This window comes from Oenanthe melanoleuca, chromosome 11, assembly GCF_029582105.1.
Source record: "Oenanthe melanoleuca isolate GR-GAL-2019-014 chromosome 11, OMel1.0, whole genome shotgun sequence".
NCBI lineage: Eukaryota > Metazoa > Chordata > Aves > Passeriformes > Muscicapidae > Oenanthe > Oenanthe melanoleuca.
In genome coordinates this window covers 8,638,340-8,654,440 of record NC_079345.1, presented here as the reverse complement: position 1 = coordinate 8,654,440, position 16,101 = coordinate 8,638,340, and the positions used below count along the sequence as shown (strand labels likewise).

General features: G+C 39.6%; 2 protein-coding genes across 4 annotated transcripts in view; both read right to left on the bottom strand.

Annotated features, from left to right (window-relative positions):
- Nucleotides 1–3,451, bottom strand: part of SLC7A6 (solute carrier family 7 member 6) — a 42,653-nt gene extending 39,202 nt beyond the window's left edge. Inside the window, exons 1-2 of the mRNA XM_056501083.1 lie at nucleotides 2,260–3,451; nucleotides 8–118 (exon numbers count right to left, since the gene is read on the bottom strand). The gene's annotated coding sequence lies outside the window, so the exon portion shown is untranslated. The remainder of the gene's footprint in view (nucleotides 1–7; nucleotides 119–2,259) is intronic.
- LOC130258053 (receptor-interacting serine/threonine-protein kinase 2-like) lies at nucleotides 1,381–15,122 on the bottom strand. Of its 3 annotated transcripts, XM_056501079.1 has the most exons (13): nucleotides 15,010–15,117; nucleotides 12,693–12,853; nucleotides 11,740–11,893; nucleotides 11,394–11,549; nucleotides 11,105–11,253; nucleotides 9,513–9,562; nucleotides 8,286–8,447; nucleotides 7,858–7,943; nucleotides 6,423–6,491; nucleotides 5,973–6,138; nucleotides 4,942–5,094; nucleotides 3,517–3,818; nucleotides 1,381–3,403 (listed from the first exon to the last, which is right to left on the bottom strand). In XM_056501079.1, exons 1-13 carry the CDS (start codon nucleotides 15,025–15,027, stop codon nucleotides 3,392–3,394), a joined length of 1,638 nt encoding a protein of 545 aa, XP_056357054.1. In that variant the 5' UTR covers nucleotides 15,028–15,117; the 3' UTR covers nucleotides 1,381–3,391. The 3 variants fall into 3 exon arrangements, with proteins under 3 accessions (XP_056357054.1, XP_056357053.1, XP_056357055.1); XM_056501078.1 differs by having other exon boundaries at nucleotides 1,381–3,818; nucleotides 15,010–15,122; XM_056501080.1 differs by having other exon boundaries at nucleotides 1,381–3,818; nucleotides 12,693–12,857; nucleotides 15,010–15,118.
- Between the last annotated feature and the right edge of the window lie 979 nt (nucleotides 15,123–16,101).

The following is a 16,101-nucleotide window of genomic DNA, read 5'->3' as shown; positions in this document are numbered from 1 at the left end:
GACTTACCTTCAAAATTCAGGAGTTTTGTTTAACTCAGCTGACATACCATCTGTCAAGTCAACCATGTTCCCAGTTAAGGGAATGTAGCTCCAGGCAGGCAATGAAGGAATTGCTTCTCTAGAAATGGAACAAAAATCAAACTGTGCTAGGCCTTTTGAGCACCACTGAAGTGTTTTGGAAAGTAGGGGAGGGCCAGGCAGGGCTGTGTGCAGGAAAAGAACCAAAGGGAATATAGTGCGAGGCAAGATTTCCTGAGGCATGAAAGACCCCAGCAATCCTGGAGACAATATGTATTACTGGAGGAGAGCATAGTTAATAGCTGTATAGCTCTGAAATAAATAAATAGCAATAAAGAAATCTAAATTTTCTGTGCCTGCCTGGATGATGTTTGGGTCCTTCCCTAGCATATCAGGCCCACAAATATTTATTTATGCACTTAACCTTCGTTACAAATCTTCACATGTGATGCTCAAGTGACTAAACCTGGGCAAGCATGAAAATTTTACAAGGTTATATGGGATTCAGACTTTAAACAATAAAATAAGAACTCTTGAGGTTTAATATGTTTTCATTAGTGCTTTAAGTTTTGTGCATTTTAGACTACTGATGTGGTGTAAAATTCTTCTGTATATGTTAGCATATACCATTAATGCATTTTTAAAAATTTTGTAGATTAGTATTTTATGAATATGCACTTGTTATCTTCCTCTGCTGTTCTCTGGAACTGTTTTTAACAGGCACTGATAATGACTTCTGAGTGGTATTTATAGCTTTGTTTGTCTTGCTCTCTACTGGAAGGACTAATCTCTTAAACATTTCATTCCAATACCTCAGATTAATTTTCCACAAATCAACTTCTAGTACACAAAATAAATTCTAGTACATACATTCTTACACTGCAGAAACTATCCCATCTCAGATAAAAGCATGCTGTAGTTAGGACAAAGGGCAAGGGACAGTCATCTTTTTGCAAATCAGCAAAAATAGCTGATAGCAGCCAGTGCCAAGAAGAAAATTACAATACATCAGAAAAATAAACATCTGCCTACTTACCATTCCTTTAATAAACTAAATAGCAAAAAATTGGCGTAGCCTGCCAGCCAACACATATTTCTCAGGAGTATGAAGTGTCTAGCCAAACAACTAAATGGAATTATTTTGGAAGCTGCTATTAAGTTTCAACAGTATTGTTAGTTTCTTTCTTTAAGGTCTGTAACTATTTCCCACAGGTGAATGTTTATCTGTTTTACTGAGTATCTTATGCCTGCTAAAAAGGCAAAACACCATGACAGCATCACAAGTAAGGCATCATTTTTTAGCAGAGACTGTTGACATTTAAAGTGTAGATTTTAAAGTGAAAAAAAGATTCAACTGTGAAATATATATTCAGCTCCTTTAATAGGCAAAACTATTGTCAACATATTCTGATAGACATTGCTTTTAATTGTAACAATATTTGAATTCAAGGCAGTCTCAAAGTTCAATGAAGTTATGTAAAAAAAATATGTTAATGGTTCCAGCAGCATTGTAGCTGGAAATTTTGCTGTAACACATTTCTTATTTCTTAAGTGTGCCTAGACAACACATCATTACTGCATTTGCAGTCAGCCAAATGACTGAATTCAATGAGAACTTTGAAACTGCAGAGAGAACAAAAGCAACATAGGGAAACAAATAACATGGTTTTGCTTTGAAACACCTGTAGATAGTACGACAAGTTCTCATGTTAATTTGGTGCCAGGAAGCTAGAAGAAACCCTATCAGGCCTTTAAAAATCCAACACCTTATACCATTATTTTCATTATAAAGAAAGTAATCTTATTATTTCCCTTTAAAATTATGCTGGTTTTGGCTGAGGTAGAGTTAATTTTCTCCATAGGAGCTAATATGGGGCTGTATTTTGGATTTGTAAGAAAAACAGCATTGACAATTCAGGGACGTTTTCTTATTGCTGGGCAGAGCTCACACAGAGCCGAGGCCTTTCTGCCCCTCAGCCCACCAGGAGGAGCTGGGGGTGCACAAGGAGCTGGGGGAGGACAAGCTGGGAGAACTGACCACAGCTGGCCAAAGGGATGCTGCAGACCATGTGGCATCAAGCTCAGCTAGAGGAGTTTGGAGTGATGGCATTTGTCTTCTTAAGTAACCATTACGTGGGATGGAGCCCTGCATTCCTGGAGATGGCTGCCAAGAGCCATCTCCATGCCAAGAGGTGAATGAATTCCATGTTTTCCTTTGCTTGTGTGCAGCTTTTGCTTTACCTGTTAAATTGTCTGTATCTCAACCACGTTTTCTCACTTTACTGTTGTGGAGCCAGTTGTCCATTGGAGTTAAACCACAAATGTTCTTTTCAGCATCCAATGTGGGACTTGAAGGGTTCAAGGCAACAACAGATTTGTCTGGAATGTGCTGGATCACATATATAGCTGCTGTTGCTATTTATCTGTTGACAGACTCCTGTGCTTGCCATGGGACTTGTTTTCCTTCTGTACACAAGTGTCTGGTGCTCGTTAGTGGCTGGTTTGTTGCTTTCACTGTTTGCTGTACCACTTATCATCTTACTCGACTGTGCTTGCAAACATTCAGATAACAGCAGTGTTTCTGTGCCACTGTACTGGGCAGACTGGAGCTCCATGTGAACTCAAGTCAAGGGGTCCATGACCTGAGGAGGAGTTCAAGCAGCAGCTGGAGGCTCCAAAGCATCTGTGACCATGGGTGAGTCCAGGCCAGAGCAAGAAAACCTCCCAGTATTCCCAGGCTGTCTCCCTTTAGAGTACAACCATGACAAGAGTTCAGCAGAACCACCATTTCAAAATGATCAGCTTAGCTCCTCTTCTGCCTGGTTTAATTTTACATTTGAACTGCAGACATTTTTAGAGAGAACATTTTTCCATTTAATGCGTACTCCAAGTCCCACATCTCCAAAGTACTGATGTAAGTACTGCTACATTTTCATTTGATCATTTGTGAGGAAAAAGAGGAAATTTATATGCATAATATGAAACTTCCTTACTTAAGCCCTACTGAAGAAATATTGATTTTCTGATGCATTTCACTCTAACAACTGGCTCAGATATGAATGCAGTGAAAGGCAGTAAATTTTTTCTCTTCATCCAGTATTCTGTTGTTCATTATCCTTATTTGGAAGTATTTATAAACAGCCATTCTTTTACACTGTGACCTCCAAAAAGTCATGATTCATTTTCCTCTCTTCTAAAAAAAAATTCAAGGAAATAAGATGTCATCTCACTTGAGCTCTGTTTGCTGTGGCACATAGTGCACTTCTCCCATCTCCGAGGTCCAGATCAGAATTTATTATACCAGTCTTGGCGATTTCTGTTGGCAGCGCTTGACTTGACCTTTTAATCCAGTTAGCTTTTTCCACTACAGTACTCAAATAAAGGGCTGTAGGAAGAATTGCCTTTAGTCAGTAGGTTGTGAAACACTAACGTGAATCTTTGCCATGACAAATTACTAGAGCTCAGATGTGAAAAAATCAGTCACAACAGCCTGTTCACCTTAGAAGGACAGTCTGGGCAGTGAATGACTTGTGCCAGAGGACTACACTTGTTCACTGCAAGTGCAGTCACTAGAGTGTGTGCTGCCCTCTCTCCGAGGCAAAGGCAAGTGTCCAGCAGCGCCCGAGCCCGGCTGGTCACGGTGGGGCACGAGGCGATGCTCTCATAGTCCCCCCGCGACAGGGCTTGCTGCGAGCGGAGCACGTCCAGCAGGTGGTTGAGGCGCCCTTCTGTCATGCAGCTCAGTATGGTCTGCCTCTGGCAGGCAAGGATCTGACTGCAGCTTCCTTTGCTGCAAGGACCTTGAGTGGAAGGAAAACAAAATGAGATAAATCAAGTGTTTTTTCATCCAGAGTGGGAGTGATAGGATCAAAACCAGAAATATAAACTCAGTAGAGGAAGGAAGGAAGGAGGAGTTAGTTTGTTCGCATTCTATATTTGAAACTAGTGCAAAAGTATTTTCATCTCCTGTCTGAAACTACGAAGATCAGATTACAGCAAATAGGTGTTTCTAAATCACCGAGTGCTCAAATTGTGTGAGGGGAGAAGATTTTCAGGTCTTGCCCAATTCATCTAGCATGTGTATTTAACTTTATGCAATGCACCTTGGCTGGACACAGATGAGAAAACTGTCTCCTATAAAGGTGGAAGGACAGACAACAGGTACTTCAGGTTAGCAGGGGTGTTTGAAACATGTAGTATGAAACTGAGAAAATGAATATATGTCCAAGCCAAGCTTAAAACAAAACTAATACTCTTGATAAAATGGTTGAGAGCTTTGGGTTCTGCCTCTTTTCATGAGGTGATTAGAATACCTAGTGCTGACATTAGGGCTCTTAGTGTACAGTAAATACACCAGAAGAAAATTAATAACCAAAAGCCATATTACTTTGGAGAACATGCTTCTGTCATTCTGATTTCTGAGTGTTGCCAGGAGAGTTCTGTGATGAACTTTTCCTGCATGGTCTAGTCTGTTGATTTATCCAGAAATTATGTCATCACTCAAGTAAATTTCCATGGAGAAGGACAGCCTTCTAGGTTGAGAATTGTTATAGGACAGTATGCAAAAAATGAGCATGACTGCAAAAGATTATTCCAGGCCTAAACAACTAATGTATTTCACATTCAATGGGTGCTATGATTTTTGTATTTTTATTAAAGTCTTTTCAGAACTGTTCTCAGCCTCACTGTGGCCCTGGAAGAAAAGAACAAGCCAATGTTCTCAGTGGTCAGTGCCTGAACTTCTGAGAGCAGAGGAGCAGCTATACACAAATAGAGAGACAAGTTAGAACCAGTTATTACTCTAAATACCTGAAAATGTGCACGTAATTTAGAAATACCTGCTTCCTCCAAATTTTAAATAATTTAATCACTAAGATCTGGCCAAGGTGAATATTGCCAGCTCAGAGTGGCAATAGTGCCCACCTGTCACTGCTTGCCCAAGGTGCACTGGCTGTGGCCTGTGCTGAAGAGCCAGTGGTGGGGAGTTATGCTGACTGCTCTCTTTGCCTGCAGTTGAACCAGATGAAGGAGTTGTGCAAAAGGAGCTTGATTTTCTTCTCTCAGAACCTGGGTGATCTAGAAAAAGTTTAAGATGAGCAAGATTAGATCTTTGAATTGAATAACAAGAAAACATTACACACATGTGGCTGTAGTCAGACACTACAGGAGACAGGAACTGAAGACTGACTTGAGATTACTTTGGTTCTTGTTAATACATCATTGTTCCTAGGAAAACTTTGGCATATATTACAATACACATCTGACTTTTCCAAGCTGTCTGTAGAAATTTCTTATTAAAGTTATGGAACATTTTATTCTGTCCATAAATCTGATGGCTATTGATCAGAACTAAAGTGCTTGGAAACACAGATGTTGCTGCTGGTGAATTGACTTCTGATGTCTCAATTTTTGTACCTGAGGGCATGAGAAATACAGGCAATCTCTTCTTGACACAAATTTAAACAACACAATCCACATTGGAAAGGTAAAGAAAGTTATCTATATAGGAATAGTGATTATCAGGAATTATTCATATGCTCCTGGTAATATTGCCTTTTTAAAGATATCTCCCTTTCTTAGCAGATTACAAAAAAAAAAAGCAATTATTACTGGTGGCACAAAGCAGCGTGATTCCCAGGAGGGACTTGTTCTCTCAAAAGCAACAGGCAATATTTGATGTGTGAGGGAAAGGCAGCTCTACATTTACAGCTCAGTATTCTAAAAAAAAAAATTAGTTAAAAAAAAAATTTTATCTCTACATCTAAGAGGAAAGCTTTGTGGTGTCTCTGGTTTCCTGCAGTGAACTTGTGCTTCAAATGATACCAGTAGAGTGCACACCTTTACTCTGAAATGTGATAATTTTACATGAAAAGTTACATATCTATATGGAACAACTAGTAATATTTGTCCTTTTCTTGTAACAGCTGGGGCTGATTATAATTCAAGACGGCAACCTTTTGTTGCTGTTGCATTCTGTGGGGCAGTATTTGACACACCCATCTCAATATTATCTCTTCCTGCTGTGTTTGCGCTGCTATCACATAGAACAGTTGACAAGCTTGGCACTACAAGATGAATTTTCTTGTTGATTAAGCAGTTGTCTTTTTGTGGACACATAACCTGAAAAAGATCAAAATAGAGAAGAATTATCTTCTTGGAAACTTCCGTTTCAAAACCTTTTCTAAACAGGAGAGGTTCAAAACAAGCCTTGAGAGGAAGAGGTTGTTTTTGCAACAGCAACATCAGAGCGAGCTGCTTGGAGCAAGGTAAAACTGTGAGTTTTGTTGGACGGAGTTATCCTGGTTAAGGACACTTTGGCCAAGTGTTGGCATTATAGTGTCAGGGGTGTCAGGAGAAATAAGCAGCTGATGCAGAGTCCAAAGACTGCTGTGCCAGGAGCTCACCTGTGCATTGCCCGTGCCTCCCTGCAGGGCGTACCTCTCCGAGCCTTTGCTCGCGTTAAGCGCTCTCTCCTGGAAGAAGAAAACCACAGTAATGCAGGGAGTGTAGCCGTGGTTCCTTCCACTCGCAGCTGTCAGGAGCAACAATTTATAGTAACAGAAATATACTGGCAACATATATTATACTGTAAGGTACACTCCTATATAGTAACAGTGAACTGCATAGAGCGAACATGGAATCTGACAAAATCCTACTCTGTTGCTCTTTCCAGTGTTTCAAATTTATTTTAAAATCCAGTGTTGAATCTTTCAGGGGAAGGTGAAAATAAGCTTGTATTGAGAGGGATTGGGCTAGCTAGAACATGTTTGCCTTTAAATAGCCAAACAGCATCCTGTGTTCAGAGTGCCAAACTGTCTGCAGTAATGATGTGTCAATATTTGTAACATTTTTCCAGCTCGTACATCCACAGCAGATTTCTTAAACTACTTTTTAGTAGTTTTATACTTCAACAGTTGTAAATCAATTTCCCAGAAACTTCAGTATCATTGTCAGAGTAATTTTGGACTTATCAGTTCAGTTGTTTGAACAAAAAATAATGCTCACTAGTAAAATAAATCTTCACAATTTAACAAATTAAAAAATAAAACCTTGCTCAAGGCTGTTCTAGAAGCCCAGAATGTGATTGCAACATATAAAAATAGTCTAGCATGCATAAACACACACAACAGTAATGAAACCAACAACACAGCTTGCACATGGGTTGTGTAACTCCAGCTAGAGTCAGAGTCCTTGTCCGAGGGCCAAAACTTGTGTGTCACTGTTTTCCCTCAGTGCCCACGTTAACCAGCTGGGATGTAGCTGTGTTTGTGGCAGTCACATTTCTGCAGATTTCCCGTGGCAGTGTGGGCAGATATGGAGTTGGCTCTGTCCCCTCGGATGGCTGTTCCCATGCCCTGCTGAGTTCTGAGAGCCCCTGAGCCCCCGGGCTGAGCTGTGCCTTTGCCTTTGCCTGGCAGTTCAGAAGAGTGTAGTACAGAGCAGTGCTGTTCCTGCTATTGCTATCACAGTTACAAATCCTGCTCAGGTTTTGCACTACATGGTTTCCAACCAGTGCATACAAAAAACCTGTCCTTGGTTCTAGCCCTAATCTGCAGTACTTGAGCTGATGTTTGTTCTCACTCACATGGGTTTTCCAGTCTGACTTCAGAAAAAAGCTGTCATCTTTTTAAAATAGCAGGTAGCAATTGACTAATTTTCTAGAGAACCTCACAATATATATTCTACAATTTCTGAATGAACCTGAAGTGCCAAAGGCTACTCTCCAGCTCTCTGGCATGACCAGTAAAACAACCAAAACATTCACTGGTTTTGGGTTGGAAAGACTGCAATCAACCAAATCAAGTAATGTTGTAGGAGAAAAAGAAATTTTGCACTGACCTTTGTATCCATCAAATTGTAGATTGCTGCAGAAATTACCTCCTTATTTATACTAGTCAAAACTCCATTTAGAAGGTGTACACATTCTGCAGGGGTAATAAAGCATTTTAAATACCACATTGTGTATGAAAGCACATATACATTTAGGCATTATCATATTGCAACTAACTTTGCTGCTATATCGAGAAATTGGATGAAATAGAGGAAATTAGTTTAATCCGATTTCCACCTCATACTTTACTTTAGAGTAAACAAAATTTTGGAGACAAATAAGTCAGTTTCAGGTAGGAAGCTTCAGTTAGAGGAAACATCAAAGGTAGTCTGATGATCAAAAGACTACTTCCACTTCAGTTGTTCAGCGTGCTAGAGCATTGTTCCTATAAAGACTCCATGATAAATCTTGCACAGAAAGAAATCCTGAATGTTACCTGCAGTATGTGGTCTATAATCTGGTTCTTGATGCCAGCACAGAGCAATGAGGTGCAACAGTCTATTCCTCTCAGGCAAATTGCTTGGAATGAACTTTTCTGACATGCCTGGCCTCAAGCTGCTGCAGATTCCTCTCAAAACATTAAGCAGAGTTGTTTGACCTACAGTTTAAAAGAAAATGTCACTGCCAAAAAATATTAAAGACCTTTTAAAGTTATATCCAATGTAAGTCATATTGTGTATTTTAAAATAAAGACAGCTTTTTTAAAAGGAAAATTAGTGCTCTTGTAAGTTGATATGCTAGCCTTTAACAATAGCTATAGCTGCTTATTGCAACTGTACCTTTCATATAAAGAACTCTGTCCAATACTGGGTCACAAATGGTCATGTAAACTTGTACTGTAAACTACATGCACAGATGCCTCAGGAATGCATGCAGAGTTTTTTATAAAGCCTTACACTTGTATTTCAAGAATAGAACTGTAAAAAAAAGAAATCTACTTTGAGCAGCCTCAAGATGGCAGCCATAAGCTGTATGGGCATTTAGGTATTATTCCATGCAGTATTTTTTAAAGGTCCTGAGTCAGTAAAATACAGGAGTCCTTTAATCAGCTTTGCCATGCAGAATGAAGCCCATAGCAAAGAAGCCTTTACTGTTCTCCACTTCCATGAAACTGCAACTGTTCCTAGACAGTGACAACTATTACACAATGCTCTGTAAACTAAGTTCTCTAAAATTGCTCACACTTTCATCTAAGAAAGTAAGATTTCTTGCTTCCTTGAGGTAATTCATCACGAACTGCCATTTCTGGATTGGTATTTGAAACTCATAGCAACTGTGAAAATGAGTATTCTGCTCATTCAATTCACTACTTGTCACTGATTTTAAAATTCCAGCTGACAAATATGAAGTGATATTCCTTCTCACTGATGGTACATGGAAAACCCAACTCAGTCACAGTGCTACAGCAAGCACATATTGATGATATTAGTGGGGAAAGAAGCTCTGCTTTTTCCCTTCAGAAAGAGCAGCTTCTTTGGAAACATTTAGGATGTGATGAAGAGTTATAATATCTACATCCTCTAATATGGAGCTTTGTGCTGTAACAGTAAGAGAAGGCAAAGGGACATCTGAAAAGACAGTGTTTGTATCATAATTTCACTACAATAAGGGAGTTTGTGGACAAGATGTGGACAGCACAAAGTCTGACATGAACAATAAATACCTTCAAAAGGTTTCTGTCTGCTGAGGCTCTCCCAACAGAGGATTCCAAAACTGGAAAAAAACCAAAAACCAGCAATCAGTGAAAGATTATTTGTTAGTTTGCAATCTATATCTACATTCTCAGTTTCAAAAGCAAGTTTATTGCTTTAAGAGATAGGAGTCACAGCAGTTAATCCACAAAAATTTGATTCTGGTGCACTATTTTCTTCAGCAAATTTTGATGAGGATCCTCATACCTTTTTCCTTTTCCAGCATCACAGGAATAATTGCAGTGGGATCATAGATCTATACATATAACCCACAACTCAGATGCTATAAAATACAGTGCTTTAATAACAAGATCAATCTTCAAAATCAGAGGCAGAAAAGAGGAGGCTGCTGGATGAGAAAAAACATCCACAGGTAAGTCAGAAGGGGAAGAGGCAGCTCTAGGATAAATATATCTGCTTATTTATATATCCTGCTGTAGTGATTACAGTGGTTAGATTGTCCTCTTCTGCCTTACTTTAACATAAAAATCCTGAAAGTATTAATGTAATGTGGACATACATGTGTCTTAAATCTACTTAGTATTTAATGTATGACACAAATTTTTGCTTTGTCTGTTGCACCATTGTTTAGGTGCATGTGTATCTCATGTGCCTGAGTCAGATCTCAGCATATTATTATATAATGTATTATATAATAAATGTATACATTAAATCATATATAAGAATGCAATTTTGGAAAATTAATTATGCTACCCAAAAGTAAGGCTCCCCTTTTCCTGTGCAAAACCTGAGTTTGTGAACAACATGAGATTAGTCACATCATTTATAAGTCTCCTCAAGTATATGCATTATTTGACTCATCTTAGAGCCTGCCTCTATGGCAATAAAGCAGGAATTTAAATGTGTAGGTTTCACAAAAGCTCAGAAATCAAAAGAGCCATCTCCTTAAAAGTTATTTAAAATACTAGTCCACAGCTCTGTGTGCTGGCCCTGATGATGTGTGTCTGCCCAGACCATCCAGACCAGTGGCACCTTGAGGTCCTCTCATTCATTGAGGCAGCCACATTGCACATAACATACCCAAAAAGGACACGTGGCAGTGAGTAATCTCTCTCCTTTGTATAAATCACTTTATTAACAAGTACAGGTGCTTCACTGGCTCAGTAACTTATCCCAGCAGAGATTCCATAGGATCTTAATGGGACACTATTGAGGGAAAGGTCTTATTTTTACCTGAGCCTGGGCATAAATGATTCTTTCTGAAACTAAAGCCAACAGCAGTTCACACTTGCAAACAGTTATGAGGCTTCTAAATATATCTGAAAGTTTTGGCAGCTGTTACACTTCTAAAACGTTTAGGTCTATTATATAAATATTTATATTACTGACTTTGAGAACAGTTCTTAACCTTGGTATCTTATTCACCAAATATGGGAATTTGAAATTTAATTCACTGCTGCAATTGGCCTCATGTGCCATCCTATCCTACTGCAGTTTGTATGTCTGGCATTTTTACTGTAATGACTTTGGGGATAAGTTTTTTGGCAGCATTGTAGAGTGCAGCATGGGCTAGGTATGATGTGCATTTAGAAACTCCATTCACCTGTAAATATCACCTTCCTGGGAAGGGAGGCCTCCTCCGAGTATTTCAGGAGGGAGATACACCAAGTCCTGGCAGTTTCTCTGATGGCAGTTCTGCAGGTCTGACCTCAGTTGCTGTTTCCTCCAGTTGGTGAGGCCATAATCTGATATCTATGGAAATGTGAGTGAAAGTAATTTTAGTAACAATATAGCAAGTCTTGGTATCAAATGTTGACTATTGAGATCAATATATGCAACAATAGGACAATCACTGGATTTGATGTTGATGGACTAAAAGTAGAAGCTCCTACCTTGGCTCTGTACTGCACATCCAGAAGCACATTGGAAGGTTTCAGGCTGCAGTGGCAGAGGGCAGGCTGGAGGCTGTGAAGATGATGCAGCCCTTCAGCCACATCTGACAGGATCCTTATGAGCAAGGGAAAGGGCAGCTCTGGGTACAGCTGATGCTAAGTGACACAAAATACAGGTTTTGGTACCATGAAGTTGTTCCTATTCCCATTTTCATTTGACAACAAACAGAACTACAGAACAAACAGAAACTGAAGAACAGATTGTGACTACTGTCCATAATTTGCATGCTGATTGTTCTTTGATCTCGTAATTAATATTATCACTTCAAAGACATCTTTTATTTACCTCATGGATGAGGGAGTGGAGGGATCCATTGTTCATCCATTCAGTCACTATCCCCACAAGTCCATGGTACTGGTAAATCCCAAGAAAAGGCAGGAGACGTTCAGACTCACAGTGTCTGACAGTTGCTATGTCCTGAAGTAGCAACTTCCACTCCCTTTATAAAAACCAAGTCAGAGGCAGGTTATACAAGGGTACTTCAGCAGGACATGAGAGTGTAGGATGTGGAAATGACAGAGAACCAAGCTAGAATTATTTTACCATTAAACCCAATATCATATAATCTTCAAAACAATTGTAAGAACATGAAGCAGTTGTAGTGTAGCGTATTTTTCTAATATAAAGTAAATGTAATTTTTCTAATATAAAATGAAAGACCTCTGGATGCTTTAATATGAACATAAGAACAGAGCTTGAAGCAGAATAGAAGTATGAAGGCAGGAAAAAATGCTAGATTAAGAATAAAACAAAGATTTTCCTTTACTGCTCCAAATAACTTTTATTCTTTTTCTATTAGTGACATCCACATTTGTAAGAAAATTATGTGTTTCCATGCTTTCCGTGCACATCTCACTGCTGTGTAATCCTGCCCATGACCTCCCTCCTCCCATTTCCCCTGCTCTCATCTGTGCATGCTGATTTAGATTAAATTCAACTGAGGTCTCTTCAGGAGCCTCTAGAAAAATAACAGCTTAGCATACTGGTATTACTGATCCAGGTTTGTAGACATTATTATGGTAGATTAATTACTAACCTCAGGATTAAGCTCTACTTTATTAAAAAATGCAAAAACCTTAGAGCTTGTTTCTCAGTAAAATTGCCTCCAAGTTGCCTCTTGGCTGTGAGGATTTCTAGGAATGGAGATGTGCTTAGGGATCAGGTGATTTGTTCTGGTGGCAGCACTGCAGGTCTGTGCTGCCCACCTGTGTGGTTGGCTGGGCAGGTAAGAGCCATACCTGTCTGTGGTGTCCTGGCTGGCCAGCAGCTTCACAGAGATGGGAGTGCTCCAGGAAATATGGAAGGCCTTGAGAGCAAAGCCTGACACTGTCCTAGTCAAGGTAAAGCTTTCCAAATCTTCCTGAGCTACCACAGGTAGTGGATTGGCCATTCTTGATGGCTGGCTTGGGGAAAAAATGTGGCAGAAAAGATAAAAGTTTTAAGAGGTTGTTTGCTTTTTTATTTTTGTCACAATTACAAAAGCACAGTGAAGTTGCACCACCCCTTACTTCCCAAATAACAAATCCAGCAGTCTTCTTTTCACCACTCTGTGTCAGACTATCCTTACAAACAAAGGAAAAATGCACTAATTGCAAAGGAGTGCCTGGACCATAATTTGCCATCTGAAGCTGCAAGGTGCTAATTAATTGCTCATCATTATTTCTATCTGATGCCTTTGAAATAGTAGAGTAGTATTTATAATATAAAATGGGATTTTAACGTGATACTAATTATGTAGACAACAAACTAGCATCTTACATATCAGGCAAAAAATTTCTGCACTTCTCATAAAAAAGGCAATTATTCAATAACTCATGTCAGCACGTTGTGCACCAATCCTGCATGTCATCTTTAATACATCATATGTGAATGCAAAAGCAAAGAAACAGGCAAATTTCCTGCTATTGTGAAATGTCAGAATTCTGCTACATGGAGTTGTATCTTTTTAGCTGCCATAATTTGGGCAGTACAGTGTCCATGCAGGATCTCTGCAGGACCAGCTGCACTTCTCAGACACTTTGCATGGCAACACACATGGATTAGAGACAACTTCTCAAAGCATCACCATGTTACTACATGAGTAACTTCTAATTACATCTGTGGAGCTCCATTAGACTGGAGATAGCCAAAAAGGGAGTGGTAAAGGAGGAAAACAAGCAATCTAAGAAAACAGATGGCATAAAACGGGTGGCATTGGTAAGGATTACTGCAAGATCAGTGGTCAGTGAGTCAGAACTCCCCAAACTGGAATATTCCCTTTGGGATCCAGTAAGCCAGGGCTAGAAAAGGAAACAGTGAGGGAACTGAAGTAACTGTGAAGGCCTGTTGAATGAGCATTGTGTCCTTTTAGGTGTGATCTACAAAAAGAGCTCCTGGGATGCAGAAGGCTTTTTCTCCACAAGTAAAACAGAAACAAAAGCCTGAAGATAAATTTGCCTATGATCTTGCTTCTAGTTCATGAACATTTTATTGTTGGTTAATCTCAGTCTTATCCTGCAGGCACATTCACAATATAAACTCAATTTTGCCTCTAACCACAATCAAAATGCAAAAGCAGCAGCTGATTTACCAGTTGAGCTTGAACCCATATTTGATTCTGGTAGGAAAGCACAGTTGAACTTTTTGGTTTTTGTTAGGTTATTGTATTGGAAAGCAATAACTGCCTTGGGTGCTTCTCTGAAGTTTCCTTAAAGAAGAGATGAGGCTGACAGGTTAACAATTTCATAAAATTTGAAAAGGTTCCTCTGAATGGAGATAATTTTCTAAATGAGAGATTTATGCCTTGAAGTTGCTAAGACAGGCCACACAAATCTACCAATCCTGAATGTAAAGGAGGCAATCAAAATTCTGGCATAAGCAAAATTATGTCTCATTTTTGTCCTATACAGCAAATAATAATAATTTAAATAGCCAAAAAAAATTACTCAACTCCAACCATAGTGTAAGGAAGAGCAAATAATGACCAAACAATGACCAAACCATTCCTGAAAGTATTTATTTTTGTTTAAAATTGAATCAAGTAATAATATAAGTGTTTTTCAAACTCTTGCTAACTGGTTACTTAGACAAAAATTAAAGCTAATCATCAGCTCCTATTTGGATTTGCAAAATCTAATAAAATTGGAGATTTTTAAAAATCAAAATAGAAACTGCTTCAATCTTTGTTGTTACAAACCATGTCATGGCATGCTAAGCACCATTCTCCCTGTGTCTGAGTTTCTACATCTTTGTATTGCAAGGTACCAAGACATTCTTTCAATAATTCTGCTCTTTTGAATGCTTTTTCTCCCATATCCTTTAAAAATCTCATTATCAACCCCCAGAATCAATATTCCAGAGGTGACCTATGCAAGGAAATGGTTTGCATTATTTTTTAGTAAGACACTAAAAGTCTTGGATAACTCTGACATCCTTGCCCATCTGTGCAGGCAGGGGCAGGAAGAAGACTGCTATAAAGCCATTTATTTCAAGTTTCTAATTTTAAGGTAAGTTTTAAAAATTAATTCACAGCAAAGATGTCTCAGGGAAAGAAACTGGGAATAAAAATCAACTTACCTCCGGAAATACGAACATAAGCCTGTGGAATGATGGGGTGAAACTGCTGTGATACCAAGTGTGGGTCGGCTTTGAGCTGCATTCAAACACAGCTCCGGATTTCCTGACTCTCAGTGAGTCAGCCTGGCTGTTGATCTCTCCTTTTATTGGCTGCCTGCAAACATTTCACATTTCCTGGTCAGATACACAAACTGTAACTCTTTAGTGGCTGCAGATAAGAGTGATTACAGAAAGAGAGGTTGGACAGCTGCTTCTTCCACATCAAGGATTGCCAAGAGGGAAAGGTACATAACAGTGTAAAATACCATATTGGATACAGCCCAGCTACAGAATTATGTGGAGTTGTGCTCACACTGTGCAGCTGGTACTGATCTCTGGGGCAGGCTGACAGCACCACTTAAAAACCCCAAAAACTTCTTAAGCCAGGCTGATCTTAAAGCAGGAAATAAATGCTGGGTTTCTGGTAGGAGGGTGGGCAGGTGAAGGGTAATTCTGTGTTAGAGAAGTCAGGTTCAATAGATGCAAGCAGCCCTCCTGGAGAGGATGTAGGGGTTAGGGTGAAAGTCAAGCTGGTCATGAGCCAGGAGTGTGCTCTCATCACAAGAGCAGAAAATTACCTGCTGGGCTGCACTAGAAATGCAGTGAGGAAAGTGAGATAAGTCATGGTGCTCAGCACCCAGAAATGGTGAGGCTGCTGCTGAAATACTGGAATCAGCTTTAGGGCCCTCAGTTGAAAGAAAACATTGACAAACTAGAGAAGACACATTACACAGCTACCAAGATGGGACCCTGGGGCACAGCAGAGGCTGAGAGGGCCATAGGTGAGGAGATATCAGCTAGAATCCCACAGCTGTTTGGAAGTCAGTTATGAAGACAGAGACAAATTCTTCTCCATGGTGGCAGATAACACCCATAGTGCACAAATAGGCAGGTGTCTCAACTTCAGAGGCTCAAGCCAGATGCTAGAAAAGAAATTCACCAGGTGAGTAATGCAGTTCTCTATGGGCCACTCAGGTTTCAGAGCTCCATCCTTTAAAGGTCCTCTGGACTGCACTGCCAGCAGTCCTGCCTTTAGCAGGAGGCTGGGCCAGA

Bases quoted from the DNA above. Each gene is read 5' to 3' on its own strand.
- LOC130258053 (XM_056501078.1), bottom strand. The intron at 11,894-12,692 runs GTATGGCTCTTA...GTTTTTATAAAG, and splicing joins AGCCAGGACACCACAGACAG to GGAGTGGAAGTTGCTACTTC. The intron at 3,819-4,941 runs GTGGGCACTATT...CTTCCACTCAAG, and splicing joins CCTTGGGCAAGCAGTGACAG to GTCCTTGCAGCAAAGGAAGC.